Source organism: Prionailurus bengalensis, chromosome C1 (genome assembly GCF_016509475.1).
Source record: "Prionailurus bengalensis isolate Pbe53 chromosome C1, Fcat_Pben_1.1_paternal_pri, whole genome shotgun sequence".
NCBI classification, from domain to species: domain Eukaryota; kingdom Metazoa; phylum Chordata; class Mammalia; order Carnivora; family Felidae; genus Prionailurus; species Prionailurus bengalensis.
Window position 1 is genome coordinate 62,918,993 of NC_057345.1, and position 25,770 is coordinate 62,944,762.

Here is a 25,770-nt window from a genome sequence, read left to right on the forward strand (position 1 = left end):
CGAGCGCTAGGGACCCGCAGCCGCGAGAGCGCCGCGGCGCGCCGGGCAAGCCTTTAGCGCCCGGGTGGCCGCCTCGCCGCGCGCTGGGGCTGCGCAGCCGCCGCCCGCGGCGGACAACGGAGAGGCTGCGCTTCCGCGCGTTTGCCCGCGGCCCCGGGGCCCAGGAGCCCTGACGGCTGCACGCGCGGCCGGGCGCGCTGGGGGCCTTCATTAGCCCGCTCCGCGTGCCAAGAAGCCGAGGCTCTGGGCTGCGCTTGCCGGCTCTGAAGTTTTCCTCACCGTTTCTCCCCACTTTCCCCTTCCGCTCACCCCGCAGTGCCCGGGGCTCATGTCGGAGGAGTGCGGGCGGATTGCAGCCCTGGCGGCCGGGAGGACTCGGAAAGGCGCCGGGGAAGAGGGACTGGTGAGTGGGGAGGGACACGGCTGTTGGAGGCTGGAGGTGTGGAGACGGCCCAGGACGAGAGGCCGCTGTCCGCGCGCTCCTCCGTGGGCCCAGCTGGCCCTCCGAGGACCGGGTGCAAGGAAGGCCTGGGGCAGGGCGGGGTGGAAAGCTGGGCCGGCTGGACGGTGGTGCAGGGCTGTAAGGCGCCCTTGGGTCCTTGAGGTCAGGGTCAACAGCCCCAGCGGGTGGGTGGCAGGAGCTTGGACTTGGCGGGGGGGAGGAGGAGTGAGAACAGGAAGGGAGAACTCATGAACTGGGGGTGGCCTGAGGAAAAGGGGAAGGGGGGGATCCCGGTGGGTCGGTGGGATGAGGAGAGGAGGAGGGGTCTAGAACCGCCTGCGACTGCGCCTCGCGGCTTCCTTCAGGTGAGCCCCCAGGGAGCGGGGGACGAGGACTCGTGCTCCTCCTCGGCCCCGCTGTCCCCGTCGTCCTCGCCCCGGTCCATGGCCTCGGGCTCCGTCTGCCCCCCTGGCAAGTGTGTGTGCAACAGCTGCGGCCTGGAGATCGTGGACAAGTACCTTCTCAAGGTAGGGTGGAGCCGCGAGGCCCAAGGGGAGCGGGGTTACTCTAGGAAAAGAGAAAAGTTTTTCCTTCTTTTCCTTTCAAGTTGTCTCTGCAGGTTGTAGGCTTTCTCAGCTGAACAGCCCGGTCCAGGGAGAAGAAATCTTAGAATCTCCCATGTTGTAATACAGCTTGTTGATGACACGTCGTGGTCTACAAGTGCCGACACCCCGGGTGGACGTACTGGAGTCAGCCACCTACTTATAGAAAAGCAAAAGTGGGCTAATCTTTTTACTCATTTGGAAACAGAGTCCAGGTTATGGTCCCTCCACCCCCGATAACACCCACACACCTGCCTGCTTCTAAGAGCTCCTGGTCAGTATATGTTGGCTGATTCCCCTTTGCAGTGTCTCCTTTGGTGAGGACCACTGCAAAGCGCTTTAAAGGGCCTTTTCTGGACAGATTTTTTACATAGTCTTATTTTTAGTAAGTTACTTCAACCTTTTTCAAAGAAAAAATTTGTAGGAACATTTAAATAAAAACCGTTTTCAGGCTCTTATTAAGAGCCTCTTGTTAAGGCTTAATACTTGGAGGCCACCCAATGCTTTTTTTCATGTCACCTCCAGTGCTTGTGGGGGAAAAAAAATAGAAATTGATATAAAGGTAGACCAAAAGAGAGAGAAGGAGGGAGGGAGGGAGGGAAGGCAGGAATGAAAGAAAACAGAAACGAAAGCAAAAAGAAAGAAGAGAAGGATCTATGGATGCCTGGGATGAAGTGCTTCATGTGGTAGTTGGAGAGGTGACTGTCTTAATTGGTTTCACTTCTTAAAATATTGTGCGGGAGTTTTGGAGTCAAAATTCTGGTAGGCCACAGTTACCCATGCCATTGAATGAAGGATCATGGTCCCATGTGTCTTACTCCTAATACCATGGGTTTTCAACTTCAATAGCTTTTTAAGACTACTATTTAAAATAATGGTCTCTCCTACACTAAATTAGTAGCAAGCCAATTCACTTTCTATTCCCTCCTCACCAATCTGTCCACACCCAACATCCCCATTTTTTCAAAAGGATTAATTATAGAGAGTACGAGTTCAAAAAGCTAGTTATTGGGCTCCTTTAAATTTCTACCTCAGTGTATAAAGCTGCTTAATCTGTAAAGTGGGAATAAAACCCTATAGATACAACCTAGATAGAGCATCAAAAGAAGTTTTGGTGAAAAAATTAAAAGTAACTAAATCTTAATTGGTGATTGCTTCTTAAAGTTGACAAATTAGCATGGCTTTCTCTTTAAATCTGCATTCCTAGGATACCCTTTTCACTGTTTCTAGACCTGAGCCTTTCACTGTTTCTAGACCTAATATCTCAAAGTCATTTTTTGGATCAAAATTAGTTTATTGTCAATGAAACCTCTTCATAATTAGCATAATCTTTAAGAATGTTTCTGAACATTCTTAAAGGCTATAAAGGCTTTTCTAGCTCCTCCAGAGAGAATCTAGAAAAAAAGTGTATTATAAAGTGACTCTTAACATACCTCTGAAATACATAAGTTATTTCTAGTGTTCACTTTTATATGTTAAAAATTTATTTGTACCTCATATTATTTACTTGTATGATGTAAAATATCTAAGTTACCTAAATGAGTTACATAAAGCTTTTCTTTGTAGGAATGTAATCCAGTGAGGTCTTCTATGCACACCCTTATTCTGTCCCTTTTGTACATACTAGTATCTTAGCTCTAACTAAAGTTTGACACTGTATGATTATATAAAAATGTTGAGGTTTTTTTTTTTTTAATTTGTATACTTATTCTAAAAGAGAAGTTTAAATTCAATTTGAGTCACTGGTAAAAATTGTTGGATCTAGACCTAGTAGAGTATTTGAGGGTACAACGATCTATAATAAAAACCATTTAATATAGAAAAACATCACCTCGTGAGGCAAGTAAAATGGAGTTAAGACAAAAATGTAGGAGAGGAATTAGATGGGTCTTTGGCTTCATCTAATATTTCAGTGCCCTGTCGTTTGGGTAGACTTTCTGGCTTGGTCTTATATACATTTATATATTGGATCAATACCAGCCATCAGGAAAGGTCTATGTTCTTCAGAATTTTCTCTTTACCTTACTTTCCTTTCTGGAAAGTAATGGAAGATGAGGAGTTTTTTTGTTTTTTGGTTTTTTTTTTTAAGTAAACTTTAAGGAAAGGTAGCAAACCAAGCATTAGGTTTGGCTTTAGGAAGTTAGAGGGTGGCCATGACTCTGCCCTGAAGCCTGAATCTACACTTGCTTGAGGAGAAGGAAAAAAAAAAAGATCCTGGATAAGATAAAAGTCCCTAAACATTGAATACTAAAGGAAGCATATATTTTTAAACTTTAATTGGACTATGTTATGAAAAAATAGAAGGAAAATACACACTTATTTCTAGGACAATATTAACCATTGTTAGTACTTTTTTATTCTGACTTCCTCAAATTCATTTTCTTTCTTTCTCTCTTTCTTTCTTTCTTTCTTTCTTTTCTTTCTTCTATTTTCCAAGTTTTCTTGTGTAGTAAACATTGTAGCTCAAGACCCAAACTTAAAATTTAAAAAATTTTACCAAAATGATATTCTCATTAATGCTTTGGAAGGAGGCCCATAACTGTAATTAGAAGTAAGTGAAATTTTTTCCTTCAGCTTTAAAGTACCTTTTATGTTTTGTATCACAGGAAAACATTTTGAAGAGTAGTACTAATCTTGGACAAATCATTGGACAAATAGGGCTTTTGCTACAGTATTTCATGATAAAGACCATTTCACAATTTCCCATTTTCACAATTTCCTAAACATTTGAAACATTAGATCCACTTGCAGGGTGTAACTGTGTTTTTGCATCATTGCAGTTCTTTCATATGAAATGAAATTATGCTTAATTAGTGAAGCATAAACTCGGTTCTTGTGTCCATTTAACAAGAGCAAACTTTGGGAGCGTGTGTTACATACAGGCAGGTTCAATCCTGTACACATCTTCATTCTTGAAAGCTCAAGTTGTAGTGCTTATAGTATGATAGCAACAGTTTAAGGTGAGGGTTATGATTTGTTCTCTGAATTGATGATATTTCATGTGCCTATTTAAAAAATATAAGGTGGTGTGATTTATTAAACCCTATTTTATGCCTTACTACTTGAAATACAAATGGCAAACAGTGCCTGGGTGCCTTCTTAGAACCACTTATAATCAGATTAATTTCTTCTCCAGTAATCAAATCATTAGGTAGGGTTACCAATACTTTACTCCTTGATTCTATTATTTAATGTTAGAAAGTAGCTGGGACTTCTGCCATATCAACATTTAAATCTACCTTAGCCATTTCTGTTTGGTAAGGGAAATGGATTGCCTGCCTTCTTTATAAGGGTAAGTATCTTACAAGGCTTCTTTTTCACCGTCTTTCTCTCTCACTTTAGTACACCATTTATAATTGGCCAGAAAGTAGATTGAGAAGGTGTGTGGCTTGACTTCTTCAGCCACCAGGTTTCATGGCGGGAAGACCTTGGTAAAAGAAAAAAATAAAATAAGCCTGTATGTAGGATTTCAGAATGACAAAAATTTTCCGTGTTCATAGAAGTTTGATTTCAAAAAGAAAAAAAAAAAAAGCACACACTCTGATTTCTTCAGACAAATAAAAAAATAAACACAAAATAGAAAATATACAGTTGTGATCTTTTGTGGTGTCTAAAAGAGAATACATCTAGACCGATATTTGTGTAAATGACACCATTTAGATAGAAACATTCAGAGCATATGTTAAAATATTAAGGACCTGGGTTTTAAAATTTCTCAGTGTGCAAAACCGGTGGAATGATACTCTGTAAATATGATATTAAAATGGTTTCTTATTTCCCTTTACAGGTGAATGACCTGTGCTGGCATGTTCGGTGTCTCTCCTGCAGTGTCTGCAGGACCTCCTTAGGAAGGCATACCAGCTGTTATATTAAAGACAAAGACATTTTCTGCAAACTTGATTATTTCAGGTACACTATGGAATATTTTTAGTAGACACTCCAAGAAATTATTTTGCAAAGAAAATTTTGTAAATAAGCTTTCTGGTCTGGTTTTACATATTAAAAACCCATTTTCTTGTATAATGGATTTCAGAATGAGAATGCTTGACATTTTTAAGGTATAGCTTCCACTAAAACAAATAAAATAAGCATGTTTATGTGTTTTAAGAATTCAATATACAAACACTAATTTAAAATAATTATTCCCACTTGGAGGAATGAAAGTTTGAGATATTAAAAAAAAAAAAAGGGGGGGGGAACTTCTTCTTGCTGTGCATAGGTAAAATGTAAAATATAAGATGATTTATTGTGACAGAGACCCTTGTTTGCAGGGCATGATAAGATAAAATGAAATAATTATGGGGTGGGGGGAATCAAGATTTTGTTAAGTGTTTATCAATTTACTATAGAATAATCCCTAGCTATACCCTACAAAATGTCAGCAGTTTGGAGACTATGATAAATCATATAATTTAGAGGAACCAACCATTCCAATATCAAATACACCAAGTTTGATTATTCTGTGTGAATATCTGATTTCTTTTTGTCTCTTCTTTGATTTTTGTTTTGTGAGATTGTATTGGTCTAAGATATTAACATTTTCTCTATGAACTCTCTAAACATTTCTTAAATGTACAGTTTCTTCTAGGATATAATTCAGTTTTTAATGGATAGCTATCTAGAAATTGAAATTATCCCTAAGCATGATTTTTTAAAATTGCTATATTTTTTCTTTATTTGCATTTCCAAATGAAGCATAATGTTTATTGTGAAATTGATACTATGTAATGAAGTTTGTAATACCAATTATGTTGTTTATTCTCAGCTTCAGAAACTGGTTTCAGAGAGTTTAGTGATTGATTTGAATAAAATTGCTAATTTAAAGCAATTCATAAAACTAGAGTCCTTTATTTTAAAAAGTCACAGAATTTTATGGGGCGCCTGGGTGTCGCAGTCGGTTAAGCGTCCGACTTCAGCCAGGTCACGATCTCGCGGTCCAGGAGTTCGAGCCCCACGTCGGGCTCTGGGCTGATGGCTCAGAGCCTGGAGCCTGTTTCCGATTCTGTGTCTCCCTCTCTCTCTGCCCCTCCCCCGTTCATGCTCTGTCTCTCTCTGTCCCAAAAATAAATAAACGTTGAAAAAAAAATTAAAAAAAAAAGTCACAGAATTTTATAATTACTAGAAACATATTTCTCATCAGGTTTACTCTCCATTTCCTCAAAAATAGTAGCAATTTGTCTCCTCTTTGACTTAAAATATGAAACTCTTTAATTTTTTAAACATAATTTAAAGCTTTTTGAAAGGTTTGGTTTCAGAGACCTATTGAAAATCTAGTTCTTCATATTTTATCATATTTTGAAATTTAGTTTTAGGATTCAGTTCTTCAGATTGACTTAAAGAAACGGGCAGTCCCTCTAACAATATATTAATGAATAGAAACAGACATCCATCTAGTTTGATGTGGATATGTATTTCTCCCCCTCCTGTGGCTAATGATATGATAGCTTATTCATCATTGGAAACATACCTGAGTTTTCCTTCCTCACCCTCAGGATGAAAGTCTTCTGTTCTACCCATTTTTTGATACTATCAGTTTTTAAATGTTTAAATATTTTAATTTAAAAAATGATATCGAAAGCATTTTTAAATTATCTCAATTTGGTTTTAAGAAGTCATTTATCTTCAGTGGTATGCTTTTACACTTTTAGGTTTCAGTCTGCAATGTATGTATGTTTGTATCTTGAGTTTCTAGGTAATTTATAAAATATAAACTTATTTATATTTGTTACAAAAGGGATATTGAAACTCATACTGCATTTATTTTAAATGGAAAAATCCAGTCTTCCTTTAACGTAACAATGAGGAGTTTTTGTTTTATAAACAGGTTTGAATTATGACCGTTATGTCAAGTCTTGATTGCTTACCATATTGACTTTTAGAAAAGTAATTGATTCCTGTTTCACTTTCAAAAGATTTAAACACTTAGGTTAATCTAGTGAGTATTATAATGTGTTAGTTTACTCTTAGGCTTATAAGTATCTCATCAAACATTAAAATCTTTACCTCCTGCTCTTCTATTTATGTAGAAGGTATGGAACTCGCTGCTCTCGTTGTGGGAGGCACATCCATTCTACTGACTGGGTCCGGAGGGCCAAGGGGAATGTCTATCACTTGGCATGCTTTGCCTGCTTTTCTTGCAAGAGGCAGCTTTCCACAGGAGAGGAGTTTGCTTTGGTGGAAGAGAAAGTCCTCTGCAGAGTGCATTATGACTGTATGCTGGATAATTTGAAAAGAGAAGTGGAAAATGGTAAATATATACTTAAAATACTTTAGAGTCTTTCGGGACGGTGAATACAGGGAATAAAAAAGATTTTTCCTAAGGTCATTTTAATGCATTATTTTGTGCAGTGTAATTGTGGTAAAAGTCATTAAGCATATACTGTTAGTGATGATCTCCATCTGTTTATTTACAGGGAATGCCATGGCATGCGTATTAGCCTTGTACCATATTTTCAGGCAGCAGCCTTGAATTTAGGGTCTGTTTGGCTTTTCGTAACCAGTTTTCCTGTGTTTGTCTCCTAAGGATGAATCTTAGATATGTGCTCTTCTAGTTTTTTGCACTTTTTTGACTAAAATATACAAGCCTATAAGTGGAGTGTTGTTTCCACAGAATATTTGTAGTGTGTTTTAAAACTTAACTCCCAGATTTGGACAATTTCCAATTTTGCACTGAGCCAAGAGATGCAAGAAATATATTACTGCTTGATCAGTAGAGCCATTTGAGTTACCAGTATATATGCTATTGTTTTTAAATGCAGGTAATGGGATTAGTGTTGAAGGTGCCCTCCTCACAGAGCAAGATGTTAATCATCCAAAACCAGCAAAAAGAGCTCGGACCAGCTTTACAGCAGATCAGCTCCAGGTAGACATGACAATGAATTCATGATTTTTGAATTCACTCCTGATGAAAATAAAAAAAACACACACAAAGAAAACCCAATCCCTCCTCCCTCCAAACAAACAAACAAACAAACCCAAAAACAATCTCTGTGCTGCCTAAAAACATTTTCATGTTTTCAAAAAAGTTGGCCTGTGCTTTTAAAGAAAGCTAAATTGATGAATGTATGAAAACATACTTATTTCCCTAAAATGTTTATCAATATTCTCAGAGTAATGATCTGGTATTAGTCATTCAAGCTTTATTTTCCTGGGTTCTATTGGTATTAATGTCAAAGTGCAAACAAAATGTTGATCTGTCCTGAAAAAATCAATGTAACTCAGGCATTTATTTACATTACTACCTATAATTGTGATAGAAGACAAAATAGTTTAAGACTATTAACAGAAAGAGACATACAGTGTGTGGGTCTGTGGGACACTAATGTGCTGCCTTTTTAAGAAATTGCGATAAGCCTTTTAATGGCTAAGATTGTACATTTTCTGAATAGGAAAGAATTGAATATGCCTTACCATAAACAACAGGAATCTAGTTATTGACTCCAATCAAGTAGACATATTCTTCTTTTTAAGCGGGATAAAGGGAGGTAATTCTATATGATGCTAATGGTTGATTATGTCTCCTGAAAAAGGAAGGATTATTTTCTGTTTGGTTGTCCTAAATATAATTGTTATAAATTCATGTCACTTGTCAAGAAAATAATTAAATAATTACTTATAATTAAGTCTACACATATAATGATTCTTTCTGGCATTTTTTCAGATAAAGAAATCACATTTTCTAAAAGATTAATGTGGATGAGGTATTTGTTTTATGTTAAGGTAAAGTAACATTTATTGAGCACCTACCTTGTACTGCTGGGTGCTTTACACATAGTATCGGCCTTAGCTCAAACTTTAAAGGTTAGTTATACAACGTTAACAACTGAGTAAAAGTAATATTCTGAAAATCACAAATAGTATTCTAAGACTTGCCAGTATTTAAGATGAATATAGTAAAAGGATTTCAGGAGAAATTTTTTATTTGGAGAAAGATTAAGAAAGAAACCTTGACGTGATACAAATATTCCAAGGGAACTTGGATTACATAAAACCCTAAATTAGGAGATATGAGTACCTGTGAGAGACCTGAAAGCAAAATATCCAGTAGCTACAAAATGTCTGAGTTAAAATAGAATTTCTAGTATAAATATATTCTGTTTTTAAAATGGGCTGTTTCCATGAAGGTCTGGCTATAATTTTAATAATTATAAGTCTGACAGTAAAATTTTATATGAAATTAAAGTTATTAAAATTGTGAAAATTTGAAACAACTTTAGGTAGATATACCATTTCATACAGGAAGATAATCATAGGTACTGATTAAAGAGGGAATATTTGTGAAGGTCTTTGTGTGTCAATTCCTACACTAGGCATTTATTTACCCTGTCTCCTTTAATTCTTAACAATAATTCTTTGATGTAGGTAGCCTCTTCCAAGAGGTGTAGGAACCCCCCTCAAATCAGACTACCAACGGAATGGCAGAGAAGAGATTTGCAAACTTCCCCAATCCTCTGGTCTTTTGCTTGGCCTCCAGACCATGAGTGGACTAAAAGTTCCACTTAATAGCAGCAGCAGCTAAAACAAGAGTTAGAGTCTGAATCTTGTATATTAGCCTCATAGTTTTAAATTGCACACATGCATGAGCTATTTGTATCATCACATGCATTTTTATATGAAAATGTGATCTGACTCATGAGTTTTTAAAGATGTATTTAGGAATCATAGGTTTTAAAAAATGAAAATAGAAATGACATGCTTTCAAAGCATATACTCATTTTTTTTTCAGTATTTATTAGTATCTATTCTATGCCATGAATGGCTGAAACAAATGAGATACAATCTTTGTCCTCAAGTGGTTTTTTATATCTTGGGAATCTGGGATACATAGCTGTAAAGTTTTTTTTTTAAGTGTTTGTTTATTTTGAGAGAGAGTGCATGCCTGTGGGCAGGGGGAGGGGCAGAGAGAGAGGAGAGAAAGAATCCCAAACAGACAGCACTGTCAGTGAGAGCCCAATGCAGTGCACCATCTCAGGAACCATGAGATCATGACCTGAGCTGAAATCAAGAGTCAGGCGCTTAATAGACTGAGCCACCTACGCGCCCCATAGCTGTAAATTTTTAAACACTTAAATCACTATATTTTGCCAGAACTTCTGATACATCAGGCAGTGTACCCTTTATGTCAAATTGTCCTTTCAGAAAGCTGAATATATTCTAGTAGTGCTTGAATTCAGCAAAATAATAAAATACTATAGATGATCAGTAAGTCAAGACTATTAATGAAGCACTGCTTTGGACAGAGGAGAGTTAACATGAGAAGAATAAACAAGATGATTTCCCAAAATTATTTAGAAATTTATGGGAAGAAAAGATCTTAAGATTCACAAAACAGAACAATATTTTGTGTTGGCAAGAATATTTCAAATATTGCCCCATGTGTAGAAATGGTATTTAAGAAGTTCCTGCCAATATTATGGTTTGCTTATTGTAGTTGGAAGCACTTGCTCCGTGATTATTAATATTAAACATTCCAAAGTTAGCAACTACTTTAATCTACTTTCAGATTGAGTTGGTCAGTTGCTACTATGCAGATGCCTGTCATCTCTGAGATTTCCTGGCCTTAAAATGATGAGTGTCTACAAAGGTTCACTCCTTGACCACATTAAAAAGAGCACAGAAAAGGAGTGGGGTGGGTTTCAACATCATTAGTGACTGGAGAACAATGAAATTAAGTAGAAATGAAAACGTTTATTTTGTGAGATTAAACATTGATAAGCATGTATTACTTTCCCTTTAGTATATACCAATTTTAAACCATCAGTATTCATTTAAGTTTTTGCTTTATTCCTTGATGAGAAATTGCTTTATTAAATGTAACTTGGTTCCATTATTAAACTTGTGAATTTGAAATGCATTTGCGAAAAGCATGCTGTCTTTTGTTTTATAAATTATCAATAATGGTCTAACAAGCAAATCCTTAAATATCTGTTTAGCTTTTCTTCTTGAAAAATTAAAATATAAAGACAGTTAACTTGCTCATTCTTTTTTCTCTTTGAGATGTTACATGCTCAACTACATGTAAACACAACTATTTGTACATGACAGTGTTGAAACAACACATTTTGAATAAGAAAGGGAGAATGAGGTGAACTGAATGAGATTATAAACTTTTAGGCCATTTCTGCCCATTTTTTAAAGTAAAAATACATGTGCTGTTTACAGAGAGTGTGTGAACAAATATGGTTGGAGAGGAAGTCAGGAATACCTTACTCTAGAAGAGTCACTCTTCGGAACTTAATTTTAAAAAATTGCAAACCTCATAAGGTTTCCTGGAACAACATTGGTCTTTTTCTCTACACTATCTTCAGATTTTTCTCACATTGTCAGGGTTCATTCTGTTACAAACACTTAAGCATGTACTATGTGATGGGAAGGGGTATTAGCTCCTGGGGAAATGAAGAATAAGACATTTCCTTTGCCCTCAAGATGCTTACTTTCTGCTATTGAGAGCTATACTTGCCACTGAGTTATTTAGCTACCTTGTGACATGTGTAGTGGCAGAAGACTGTATTATATGAGGAGCATCGTGGAGCGTGCAATTAATTTTGCCTATTGGAAATGATGCTGAGGCCACTGGTACTTAAGGTCTTTAGGTAGGTTGGTTACCCCCATCCCATACCTATGGACATGCATAATCATGTTGGATGACAGACTCCCCTCTTCCATATTTTATACTAGTTCCCTAAGTTGATTGGCTCTTAAGTTATAAAATTCAAATATCCCTCTTGATTCCCTCTTCAGAAAGAATACAAAGCCCTTGACTTGTGCTTTACTCTGATATTCCCTCTCCAAGTTTCTCCTTTTACTTTGTATTCTTGGTAGTTATTGACATGTCCATATCTTTGTCTCAAAAAGTTGAGGCCAGGGACAATTTTTTCATATATCACTGTCTCATGACCCTTGGCACCGTGGTTCTAATCCAAAAGTTCATATTGAATCACCTAGGAGCTTTTTCAATCTACAGATGGTTAGATCCCAGGAAGTTCTTATGGGTGTCAGATGGGTGTCAGATCCCAGATATTGTTTTGCATAGAACAAGTGTTCAAAACAATTAATGTTGTACTAATTACAATTAAATGGTATCTATCTTTTGCACTGTATGCTATTTGCTGACTGATGAAAGTTATAGTATGGGCCTGTTTAGCTCAGTAGCAGTTGGAGATAAATGTGATAGTATTTTTGTATTTTTACAAGTTTTCTAATGCAAGAAATTTTTAACAAAATGGAAAAAAATAGTAAACAGGCTTATACCATGTATTCATTTCATTTGTATGTTGTAAGAATGGAAGAAGAGCAAAGGGGAGCTCATTTTTTTTTTTTAATTTTTTTTTTTCAACATTTATTTTATTTTTGGGACAGAGAGAGACAGAGCATGAACGGGGGAGGGGCAGAGAGAGAGAGGGAGACACAGAATCGGAAACAGGCTCCAGGCTCTGAGCCATCAGCCCAGAGCCTGACGCGGGGCTCGAACTCACGGGCCTGCGAGATCATGACCTGGCTGAAGTCGGACGCTTAACCGACTGCGCCACCCAGGCGCCCCTGGGGAGCTCATTTTTAACAGCATAGTTGAGAGAGAAGTTTTATGCTGAAATGGACTATTTTTTAAAAGGTCTCAACATAGCAACTTGTTTGTAAATTTATGAGATATGCTTTCTTTTCATTTATACATATTTCCCCATACTGATTTTCAAGTAATAAAATACAAGTATCCTATCTTCTTGTTCATGTCTTATCTCTCCTGTCATCAAAATGCAGAAGATTGAGCTTCTTATATATAGCTATTTACTACCTATACTTTTTTTTAAAAAAACAGGTAATGCAAGCACAATTTGCTCAGGACAACAACCCAGATGCACAGACTCTCCAGAAACTGGCAGAAAGGACAGGCTTGAGCAGACGTGTGATACAGGTGATTATTTTTAAGGTTAATCAAGAGATACTAAAAGTTCTATTCTAGGCCTTTATAAGTGTGCATTAGTTTTTTTGTGTGTGAAGAAATGGCAAAAAAACATTTGCTTTCTATTTTAGGTCTCTTTACACTCTACTTCAGCTTTTTAACTCTGATAATTGGCTTGCAAGGGCTAGGCTACCGATTGTTAATGACTTTGTACATAAGTTACTTCATTCCATGCTCACAGCAACCCTAAGATCCTCAAGCTGAAAAAGGCAAATATGGTTCCAAGCTAGATCTGGTTCTGAAGCCAGTAATTTTTTTTCCAACTTTTCTGTGATTGTGTAAGTGAGTGCGTGTGTCTAGGGGTGAGGTTGATGGCCTTTGTTAAAGATCCAGGTAGAGATAGTGGTATGAATAAAGTCAGGGAAGGATAAATTAGAGTGAATTCATTGAAACGTAAGATTTATATTTGCAAATTGTGAGAGCTGAAAGTGCTGGAACTGAACTTGGAGGGACCTGCAAGTATAGAGTTCTCTCCTGAGCAGGAGAAAGCCATGGTATGTGAATTCAGGAAGAAAGGGCTAGTGGCAGTACATGGGAAGAATTAGGGTAGAAAGAAGCTAGAGATATATGGTTAGTTGGGATACCCAGCAAAGTAGTCGTTTTTTGAAGATAGGCTTAAATGAGGTAGTGACCTAGAGTTCACTGAGAAACATTTTATTGATTGCACAGATGGGAGAAAGACAAGAAAAGGACCTGGACACTCTAATGGGACACTAGCTGTGCTAGTCATGCAGTGATTGTGGAATTTGGGGATTTAAACAAGTATTTTAAAAGATGAGCAGGACTAAGCAAAAAGATCCAATGCCATGAAATTGGGTAAAATCCTTTAGAACAAGATCATAAACAGTAAAAAGAGAAGAATGGACTTTAGGGAGAGAGCAGGGTAAGAGATACTATTTGAAAGGGATGCAGTGACAGCTGGGATCAAGGAATGAGTCTAGTATGGAGGCATCATGGAAGCCAGAGGAATGTGTTCAAGGCAGAGGTGATCAACCGTGTCAAGATCTTATATAGAAATCAGGGAAGTGGAAAATAATTTTAAGTAACACTCAAGATTCAAAAAGTTTAAGGAAGTAATGCAAGTAACCATAACCAGCAAGATGAAATTCAGTTGCAGGGAGCAGGGGGAGGTAAAGTCCAACATTATACATGTGTTTCATTTCCTCAGTTGAGTGGTTGATAAATAGGTGCTTATTTTTCAGTTTATTCTTGTTAAGGCTGAGCTGTTTCATAATTAATAAATCATCTATATAGAGTATCTGATGGGGAAAGACCTGATGGTACTACAACTTCTCTAAAGACTTAGATTCTCAGTGGATTTGGCTGACAGCACTCTAATGAGGTTCTCTGAGGAAGTGAGCCACACAACCTCAATGCTTTTCAGATATCCAGGGTATTGTGTTTATTTCAGAGTGCCAGATTTTAAAAAGGGGTCTAACAAGGAACCAATCTGAACAGACTGCTTCCTTTAGAGGCAGGCTAACAAGGTCATGACAGAACTAGAAATCATGTGCTAATATTAACAGTAACAAGAATACTTATCTGGAGATGAGATGCTAAGGGAAGGAATAGGATAAAAAGACTAAGTAACTTTAAGTATATGTGGAAGGCTGTCCTGCAGACTAGCAAAATCAGGTCTTTGCAAAGGAATATAGGAAAAAGCTGAGTTTACTCATAATGAAGAACTTTTTCAGCATCAAAGTCTGTGAAAATGAGTGGGCTGCCATTGGAGATAGTGAATTTCCTGTGCCTGAACATGGAGCTTCCTTTGTTGAGGTAGTACAGACTGAACGGGTTGAAGGTTCTTCTAATCTGAGAGTCTATACATTCAATGACCATGATTGCTCCAGCTGAGTCAATTCATGATTATTATGTTTTAGATTATTTTGAATTTGGAAGCAAAGGAAAATGAAAGATTTTCTGAGAAGGTTTCTTATTATTTCAATAAATATGACCCCAGACAATGTCATGTGATTTCTAAGTATTTAGGTCACCAGTATTATGTGCAAGTTACCTTGGATCCAAGTACTAGAACCTGGAGAATATATTGTTCGATGGTGGCTTCTAATATGTGAGGATTGGATTTAAATATTTTTGATAGGATGGCAAAGGAAGGAGCATGCAAATATATATATTATTTGTATATATACATATCGTCCTTCGTGGTAATTTTGAAGAGTCAATTTCTGTTATCTCAGATAGTAGTCATAGTCTCTATGTCCAGTCTACTTCCTGTGATTGTGCACATTTTAGAAAAATTAGAGTTTTGATTACTAGGCCTTGATTTTAATGTGCAAACTAGGTTATCCAACGATTAGGTAAAAACAGTGGTTTGATACACAGAGACAGTCTCACCTTTACCAACTAAAGTCTGCTTAGCGAGATATTAGTAACAGCAGATCTTTGTTGTACTGAAATCACAAAATATAGATGATTTTACTTTTAACACTGCATTCAGATACAATCACCGTTCACATACCCTTTCCAATAGGTGAATTATGAATTGTTCATCTTATGGAAACAGGATAAAGCAATGCTATTTCTTCCAGTTAGCGTCTTGGGAGTACATATCCATATTGAAATTTACATGATTTTATTGTTGCACATCTTAAGCATTAAACAATTTAGTTTCTTTCCAATTTTTCATTATCATAAAAAAATGCTGAAATGAACAACACTCTATATACACCTTGCTCACTGGTTCAATAGTTTCCATAGGATAAATTTCTAGAAGGGAGGTTGTTGAGTCAAAAGCTAAAACATTTTAAGGCCTTTAAATAATTAACTAATAGTACAAAAATCAGCTTCCAGAAAGTTCATACCAGTTTATTCTGCCGGGAGCTACATATGCAAGTTCCCTTTCACTAACTCCTACAAATCCTGAATACTATCATTCTTTTACATTCTTTCTGATTTTGGCAGAAAATCTCATTGTTTTTGTTTATGCTTCTTTTATTATCAATAACTTTAACATGTTTGTTTATTTTGTAATTTTAGAAATTGTATGTTTTTAGTCCACTTTTCTATTACGTGGTTACTTTTCCATCTTACTGATTTTTATTGTTATGTTAGACTTCCATAGTTTCTTTTTCATTTATTTTCTCCACATAGAACTTTTATATTTTTATGTATTAGTATCTCTCAATACTTTTTTCTTATAGCTTTGGCCTTTTTTATACTTCCTCACCTAGAAGTTATCAATATTAACTTTTGTTTTCTCTTAAACATTTATGGTTCCAGTTATTTCCATCTAATTTTTAATTTACCTGGAATTGACTTTTGGTTACTAGTGAGGTGTAGGGAGTTTACCATTTTTTTTCCTCACAAATGATTAGCCAGGTTTCTCTAAATCAGTATTATCCCATTCATTCTCAGTAATTTAAAATTCCATTTTTTTTCATACACATAAGTCTTCTGTTTGGCTCTTTGGGCTTTCTCAGAGATTCATCTTATGGATTAGTCTTTTCTTTCACAGAATATCTACAAAGCCTACTCTTAGCTTATAGAGTTTACAATTTGGAACTCAAAATATTTTAAAGTTTTTTTTAACTCTTTTAGAGGTTTGCAAAACAGAAGGAAGAAATTTTGAGTCAGTGAGGAAGGTCAAAATTACTTGTATTTGAATTCTAAAGCTGGATAGCCCTCGTGTCAGAAGTTATTTTCTAAAGTCTGGAATTGTCAACTATATTTTTCTGTACAAGTTACATGACATTAAAAAAAATTTTTTTTAATGTTTATTATTTTTGAGAGAGAGAGAGAGAGAGAGAGACAGAGAGCAAGCAGGGGAGGGGCAGAGAGAGAGCGAGACACAGAATCCAAAACAGGCTCCAGGTTCTGAGCTGATGTCAGCTCAGAGCCCGATGAGGGGCTCGAACCCACAGACCATGAGATCATGACCTGAGCTAAAGTCAGCAGCTCAAACGACTGAGCCACCCAGGTGCCCCCATGACATTTTGTGTTTACAAACCTCTCTGCTTGATTACCTATTGATGATCTTTCCAAAGAGCTATTTGAATCCGTATTAAGGTAATTTTTCTGCTGTTTATGTCATACCTTTTTCATATTATTTCCAAAATCTGGAATTTTTTTTTTTTTTAAACTACTGAGTAGGTTCCATCCAGTACATAATTTATTGGAAACATAAGATACTTTGAAAGAACTCTGGCAACCATAGTACCATGTGTATTAGGTTGCATGTAGTCCACTGGGGTACATGTCTTCTGGGTACTGTTGGGGAAAAGACTGGTGACAGCTGTTTTCTCTTACAAGTTTGAGAAAACTTGTAACTTCTTGACTGGGTGGGTGACAGTAATGATGCTTACTGTTAAGGAACCTGTGGAGGGAACTGTGAAGACTCTGGGTCTCTATTTTCATATCTAAGAGCCTAATACTCCAGAAAATGGGGGAGAAGGCTGTGACTTCCCACTACTTTTTCTTGATATATGCCTACATCTTTTTCCTGAAACTTTCTCAGGTGGTACCTTTCAGCCACCTGGCCAGGGATGCATACCCCATTGCATTATTTAAAAAAAAAAAATTTTTTTTTAACATTTATTCATTTTTGAGAGAGCACAAGTGGGGGAGGGGCAGAGAGAGAGGGAGACACAGAATCCCAAGCAGGCTCCAGGCTCTGAGCTGTCAGCACAGAGCCCAACGTGGGGCTTGAACCCATGAACTGTGAGATCATGACCTGAGCTGAAGTTGGATGCTTAACTGACTGAGCCACCCAGGTGCCCCTACCCTGCTGCATTATTAACTATTTAGTTTTAACCCCTTGAGTTTATACTTTGAAAGCCCTCTATTTTTGAGTCCCAAGGACAGGATGTGTGTTTGAAATCAGGTCAGCTTTTTTATATAAATCTTTTTGCAGATTCCTTCTGTTTGACATTATTCAGCCCCAATTCCCTTATGCCATCAAACACCTACCAGCCCAGGGAAGAAGCTTATGTCCTTGATCTCTCCCTGGCCCTCTGTCCTGAAACTAAAATGTTCTTTGTCTTAATTTCCTAAAAGTTTTTATTCCTCCACTTCTCTTTCTCCTCATGACAAAGTGTTTGGAGTGACAGCAAATAAGTGCTATAATATTTTCACATTTTAATAGAGTAACACTCTATAGTCTAGTTTCATCTAGTGATAGGGAGTTCGAACACAGGCAGATTAATTACTGGAAGTATTCTGGGCAGCCTAGCCTCCCTCACCCTGACCTGGAAGCAAAACGATGCCTGCCCTGAATTTGATTCCTTTATTTCTATGATAGAGTGGACCACTCTTTCATGATTAGCTTTTTACATTTTGTGAACTGTTTTACTAATGGATATGTTTGTATTTTATTTTGCTTAAATATTACTCATTTTTTCTTATTATAAACCTGACCTTAACATACTTCTTAGGGAATAGTCTATGTATTCACTAAGAAAAATTGAACTCAGCAGGTTAAAATGTGATTGGAATAACTGAATCAAGAGGTTTGTAGAAAGCTTTAAGTTCTCAGTAGGGATTTTAGTCATTTGGGAAAAGATTTGAAATAAGTCCAGCAGGTGTCTAAGAATACATTTAGTTTTTGTTTTTGTTTTTGTTTTTTAAGTTCTGATTAAAATGGCTTTTTTGTTTGTTTTCTTTTTGTCCCAAATGCCAGTGGTTAAAGACGAGGAAACTTTTCTGGAATTCTCACAACTTCCTCCCTTCCTTTTTATTTTCGAAGATGCCAGTGTAGTATAGAATTGGCTTTTAAATAAATCACCAGATAGTTATTATTTGAGCAAAGAAAATGACCATTGATATTTGTGCAAATGTTCTCTTCAGTCTATAGAACTGTTTAAAAACCTTACTTAGTTTTTTTTTTTTTTTAAACTTTTATTTCTTTTGAGAGAGCATATGCTCGTGCACTCAAGTGGGGTAAGGGCAGAGAGAGAGCGAAACAGAATCCTAAGCAGGCTCCGCACTGTCAGTGCAGAGCCAAATTAATGCAGGCTCAGTATCACCATGAGATCATGACCTGAGCTGAAATCAAGAGTCGGCCTCTCAACCAACTGAGTCACCCAGGTGCCTCAAAAGCTTATTTCAATTTGTATTGTGCTTATATGGTAGAGAAATTTAGGATACATTTCTTTTTCTTTTTTAGCCTTAATAGTGAACAGTTTGACAGGGGATGCATTTCTTTTTAAACTGAGTTGATAATGTACTCAGAAGCTGAGATGTGACGTGCCTACATTGCTTTTCTCCTCCCTCAGGTGTGGTTTCAGAATTGTAGAGCACGCCACAAGAAACACGTCAGTCCTAATCACTCCTCCTCGGCCCCAGTCACAGCAGTCCCACCCTCCCGGCTGTCTCCACCCATGTTAGAAGAAATGGCTTATTCTGCCTATGTGCCCCAAGATGGGACGATGCTAACTGCGCTGCATAGTTACATGGATGGTAGGTATCCCAACCTTTAACAGCTGTTTCCCAAGCAACCAATAAGTGATCGTTTCTAATATTAGATTGTTGATAGGACTCATATTTTGAAATATTACCTCAGTAGTAGATGAAAAATATTGTGGGGAAGTGCAGTAGGGGGCAGAACTGTCCAAACATTCTTATTTCTATAACAACATTTTAAGGGACAAGTTTAACACCCACTTTACAGCTAAAATACAAATATTAATAATGACTATAAGTGCTTGATTTTTTACTTAGGACGTTAAAAAAAAATTTTTTTTTGGCTTTTCACCTGGTATTTAAATAATTTATTTTCCTATGGTCAGAGAAAGTATTCACACTCAGAGTTTTAGATTGGAATTTATGGAGTTTTGTCAAAGAAACTTTTATATGGAAGCAAAACATACATATAGAAAAGTGTACACGTAAAAAGTATCCAGCTTGGTGAACTATTACAGTGAACACATCCACGTAAATACTGACTAGATGAAGTAGTAGGACATAATTAACACCCCAGAAACCTGTCTTACGTACCCTTTCAATCATTATCCTCTTCTTCCAGAGCAGCATTGCCTTGACTTCCAAAGTCATGTTTTAGTTTTGCCTGTTCTTGAGCTTTACATAAACTGCACCATATGGAACGTATTCTTGTGTATCTCACTTCTTTCCACTACATTGTTCATGAGATTCATCTGTATTGCTGCAAGGGTCAGTGTTTTGTTTTATTGTTCTATAGAATTCCACTGTAGGAATATACCACAGTTTAACCATTTTATGGTTGATAAACATTTGTGCTTGAGTGTGCTTAGGCTTTTATGAATATGCTGCTGTGGACTTTATTGTGCATGCCTTTTGGTGCACATTAATTCACACTTCTGTTTGGAATGCACCTGGGAATGAAACTTAGGGTCACAGGCTATACATACACTCAACTTCAGCGGATTCTGCCAGTTTCCCATAGTGGTTGTGCCAGTTTACACTCGGACCAGCAGTGGGTGAGACTTCAAGGTGCTCCACATCCTTGCTAACACTTGATATGGTGTGACTTCTTACTTTTAGCCAATTTGATAGTTGTGTAGTGCTTATCTCCTTATTTTAATTTGCTTTTTCCTCATGACTAGTGAGATTGAACATGTTTTCACTGGACATTTGTATATCCTTTTTTTGTGAAGGGCTTATTCATGTCTTTTGTCTGTTGGTCTGTTGGTTTGTCTGTTGTTTTTTTCCTTGATTTATCTTCGTTCTTCCTATATTCTGCATATAAAAAAGTTTTTTGATGATTATATGTATTGCAGATATCGCCTACTTTTCAGTGGCTTGCCTTTTTATACTCCCTTAAGGGTATGTTTTGTTGAGCACAAGTTCCTAATTTTAATATAGCTCATTTCATCAGGTGTGTTTTTTTCCCCCATTCGCGGGCAGTGCTTTTTTTGTGACCTGTTCAAGTAATTGTTTCTCTCAAAGATAATGAACATGTACCTCTTATGCTATCTTCTAGAAACTATCTTCCCTTTGATCTTTAGATTTACAGCCCATCTGGAATTGAATTTTGTATGTGGTATGAAATAGGAAGCAAAGCTCTTGTTATATTGATTAAAATACCAATGTCTCAGCTGTTTTATAGTGCTACATTTCTCATAAATCAACTGTTCATATAATGTAGGTGTCAATTTCTGTACACTCTATTTTGTTGGTCTGTTTATTTTCATAATAATACCTTAGTGTTTTAATTATGCAAAGCCTACAATTCTTTATATCCAGTAGAAAAGTCTTTCTATTTTCCTGTTACTCAAGTTTGTGTTGCTCATTCTTGACCCTTTGCATTTCCATAAATTTTACCAGCTTGTCAATTTCCACCACAAAACCCACAAACAATTGAAATTTTGATATAGTCTATTAGACCAGTTTCTAAGAAACTGCCATCTTAATAATATCACCTTCCGTACTATGAACTTTGTCTATTTATTTAGACCATCTTTAAGTACTTTTTTATATTCCAGAGTTTTTGGTTTAGCACATCTAAGGTTCATTCACAAGTGTTTGTTTTGATGCAGTTGTTAATGGTATTTCCTCTGTATGTGAAAATCTAGGTTGCCAGCTTTTTTTCCCCCCAGGACTTTGAAGGTAACATTGGGTTCTGGCTTGCATTGTTTCTATTGTTTAGAATATAGGTAGTTAATCTGATGCTACTTGTTGAAATCAGCTATTGGTCTAATTCTTGCTCTTTTGAAAGTGAATGTCATTTTACTGCAGCTTTTCTCTTTGTATTTGTTTTTCAGTTTTATTATAATGTGCCTAGATATGCTTCTTGAATATGTAGTTTGGTGTATTTCATTAAGGAAAAGTCTGTTTTTGTGTCTTTAAATATTGTTTCTACCCCCTATGAAAATATCCCATATTTTCCACCCCTTTGAACTTCCATGCATTGAGGTATTTTCTTCTGACTTCTCTCCAGTTCACTAATTCTCTATCTAATATGCTGTAAAACTCACCCACTGAGTTCTTAATTTCAGTTATTGAAATTAACTTAAATTCAGTTTTAGAATTTCTATTTCATTCTTTTATAGTTTCCACTTCTATGCTGGAATCCTCTATTTTTGCCACTTTATTCCTTAACAAAATTATTATATTAATTATAGTTATACTAAATTTATGTCTGATAACTCTAATATCTGGATCTCTTTGTTTTCAGTCAAGTCATGTCTTCTTATTTGCCTTTTCATTTTTTATTGCACTTCAGACATTGTGTATGAAAAATTAGAAATAATTTGAGACTCCGGATGATCTCTTCCACCAGAGAGGATTTGGTTTCACCTCTGGCAGAAAGTTAGGCTAGGATAAGATCAACTTAATCCAATGAGGCATCACTGCTTACAAAGGCTGGTATATTTCTGGGTCACTATTTGTGTTTAGCCTTCTAGGATCCCAGACAGAGCCTGTGTTTTGTTTTTGTTGTTTTAAATTAAGGCTTCTCTTCATTGGTCCCTGATCTTTCATGTTTGTTCCCCACCACCCAGCCAAAGTCTAAATCCTGAAAGTCTGCTCCAATTCTCAGCCTCTCATACATTTCTTTTAAAATTGTCATTAAACTTGGAGGGGGTGGAGGGTAGTAGCCTCGGTTCATTTCCCTTCTCTTCTGGGACTTGCTTTGCAAGTTCTCACTGTCTTGGTATCTTTCAGATGCCTTCCAACAGATTTGTAAAAATTTTTTCCAGCTTTCCTAGTTGTTCTCAGAGGGAGGTTTGGTTTGAAGCATCATAGCCCTTGCTGAGAATGGAAACCTCATTTTAAGTTTGGGTTAAATGAAAAATCAGAGTCTGTACCATGGTTGCTATTACACTAGCATTAAAATTGTATGTGTTCACATGAATGACTATAGTTTTGCCTGAGTCAAATGTGCTTTGATGTATGTTTAGAGAATAGGCAGTTAAGCATTCATAAATGAGAAATTGGGGGTCATCCTACAGACACCTTTATGTGGAAGCTAGCAGTGTCTCTGCAGACAAAGCTTATGTTTTCTAGCTGCAAGGTAAAGTGCAGTGAATGGGGTATGGATGGAGGACATTAAAGTGTCAAAAGCTTGTGTCCCCAAAAGAGGTTTTGGGAGTAAACTATTCCTGGATTCTCATTTAATACTATATTCATTGTGCTGAATAAGTTAATGCTTCTGCTGAGGTTAGTGGAATGAGTGTAGCTTGGTGCCCTCAGCTATAAAGAGTAATGAAAGTGCATTGCCTTGGATTGTTTTGGTTTGTTTTTAAATCAGTTCTATTCACCCTACAAAACTGATCCACGAATTTCTTTCTATTTTATAGCTCATTCACCAACAACTCTTGGACTCCAGCCCTTGTTACCCCATTCAATGACACAACTGCCAATAAGTCATACCTAATTCCTTTTTTCAGGGATAGAAATGATTAAGGATATAATCTTGTCATTTATTATGTATAAAATACCATTGAAAAGATATTAATGTTAATTTTTTATTTAACACTCAAAGCATTTTCGACATCACTTTGCTGCCCAGGTATGTATCTATTGTTGGCCTGCAAGACACTTTTATTGATTCTTCATTTTTTTGTAAAATTTATGTTTACAAGAAGAAAACAAATCAACTTTTTTTTTTTTTGTATTGTCTGGAAATAGTTCACTCTAGTGTGTATCTGTTAATTTATTTGTCATCAAAAGAGCACTTTGCCTAAAAAACAAAAGGACTGACAAGTGTGCAACATGTTTACAATCCTTTGTGAAATCGTAGTTTACCATTAGTTTGTATCTGTAAGTTATTGTTATAAATATTACCTGTATTTTTTGTTATATACAACTTTATACTTTGAAGCTTGTATCTGTGAATTTTGCAACTGCAATTTATTTTGCCAATGTTTTCTGAATGAATTGAATAAAGCTTCTGTTGTAGCATGCCATGCAAACACATTATTGTGTTTGTGGTTGATGAATTATGGCTGTAAATAACACTATAGTTTAATAAGCCCACCCCTCCAAGTTTATTAAACATTTTCCATTCTTGTGAAAGTTTCAACCAATTTGTCCTTTCTTGTGTGTGCTTTCAACATTAAGTCGACGTTAGTCTCTTTCAAATATAACAACTCTTAATTTTAAAAAGTCATTTTGTTCTGAGCTGCGTTTTGAGTACATTTTAATAAGAAACTTATTTGTAGACGATTGCACTTACTCAACAAAAGAACACATGAAAACATCTAATTTCGCAAATTATCCTTTTAAACTAGCTAATAAAATTAATGTGAAAGAAAAGGTAGAGCACTTTTCAAAACGATCTTTTTGGGTAACCCAAGTCAGAAATGAAATATGGGCCATGAGGACATATTTCTTCAGGGGTGAAAAAGGAGAACTAAAAGTATTTGGAGTTTATGAGCAATGTTTCTAGAGCAGACTCTTTACTTTTTCTTCCTAGTGAACACTCTTTAGGGATTGTGATTCTGAGAGCTGAAATCTAAACCCCAGGACTTTATCCTATGTAGCAGTGGACGCTTGTCTTGGAATTACAAAAGTAAGTGGTGCCACCCTCACTAATTTTTGGATTTAAAGAACTTAATCAGTACTCACTTCTTGTTTTTCATATACCAGTAAGGGAAAAAAAAGGTAATGGGATAAAAAACAATTCTTAAGAATCTTAAGTTTAAGTCTTTGTTTAACTTAGCAGATTCACATCTGGCTGAGGACTGGAAGTAATAGTGGAGTATTTGTAATTCTATTCTAGTAATCATAAATGCAACCAGAAAGCAATCACGTGGTTGTAAGTAACTCACTATCTGCCTCAAACCAGAAGTAACAAGCCTAAGTTTCACTATGGGAGAAAGGAGGAAAAAAAGCTTTGTTTTGTTTTGTTTTGTTTTTAACCTGCTACTCCAGTTAGTTTTTTTGTTTGTTTGTTTGTTTGTTTGTTTGTTTGGCCAAAAACAAAGAGTGTAGCCAATAGTCACTCTAACTGATCGTGTGAGATTGATACTAATCTCCACGGGTTTTTGTCTACCTGTCCCAGGCACGAAGTGGTGAGGTCAGCTTTACCTCTACCAGATGTTGAGACAAGCTCTTCTAGTCTAGCCAAGCTCTGCACTGTTAGCAGTTTATAGCATTTCCCAGCTGGATATAACTGGCATCATTTAGCTTGGGAGGTGCTTGATTGTGAGTGTTCTTTCTTTCTTTCTTTCTTTCTTTCTTTCTTTCTTTCTTCCTTCCTTCCTTCCTTCCTTCCTTCCTTCCTTCCTTCCTCCCTCCCTCCCTCCCTCCCTCCCTCCCTCCCTTCCTTCTTTCCTTCCTTCCTTCCTTCCTTCCTTCCTTCCTTCCTTCGTTCCTTCCTTTCTTTCTTTTTCTTTCTTTCTCGTCATTTTCCTGTGCTTACCACCCTCTGACTGTTCAGAGTTTTTACAAACCATATCACTACACTTTTTAGTTCTGAAGATGAATGCCCAAAGTTGAAGTAAAACTTCCATAACAAAGAGGTTCAAAGATGTCAAGGTGAATGAGATTTATATACTGCACATAAAGCCGTTAATAATGAAATGAGATAGATAAGAATGCACTAAAAAATTTACACGTAATACAAACATACGACTGTGTTTTCATTTCTACTAGTGGAAATCAGAGATCCTAATTTTATAACATTAGCAAAGAATTGGAGTATTTCCGTATTAGTAATAGTGTAACCATGTAGGCACAGTGCTTATTTGCTTGAAATTGGGGGTGATCAAACAACTTTTGTGAGGATTGAAGGAAGATTTTTTTATCATTGGATTAGCAAAGACCTGGGTAACATAATAGTTATCTTTTAGGGATTCAGAGATTCATAACCTATGAGAGAGTAAGTAAGAGAT

At 36.6% G+C, this 25,770-nt stretch overlaps 1 protein-coding gene across 1 annotated transcript; it reads left to right on the forward strand.

Annotated features, from left to right (window-relative positions):
* The first annotated feature begins 241 nt into the window (after nt 1–241).
* On the forward strand, nt 242–23,957 carry LHX8 (LIM homeobox 8). The gene is made up of 8 exons (XM_043575296.1): nt 242–403; nt 808–969; nt 4,832–4,953; nt 7,071–7,291; nt 7,803–7,906; nt 12,857–12,952; nt 19,231–19,414; nt 23,233–23,957. The coding sequence occupies exons 1-8, from the start codon at nt 329–331 to the stop codon at nt 23,307–23,309; spliced, it is 1,041 nt and encodes a 346-aa protein (XP_043431231.1). The 5' UTR covers nt 242–328; the 3' UTR covers nt 23,310–23,957.
* The last annotated feature ends 1,813 nt before the right edge of the window (nt 23,958–25,770 follow it).

Coding starts and splice junctions, on each gene's coding strand:
- LHX8 (XM_043575296.1), top strand. CDS start 329: ATGTCGGAGGAGTGCGGGCGGATTGCAGCCCTGGCGGCCGGGAGGACT. Junction 4,954..7,070: donor TGCAAACTTGATTATTTCAG/GTACACTATGGA, acceptor CTATTTATGTAG/AAGGTATGGAACTCGCTGCT. Junction 7,907..12,856: donor TTACAGCAGATCAGCTCCAG/GTAGACATGACA, acceptor TTAAAAAAACAG/GTAATGCAAGCACAATTTGC.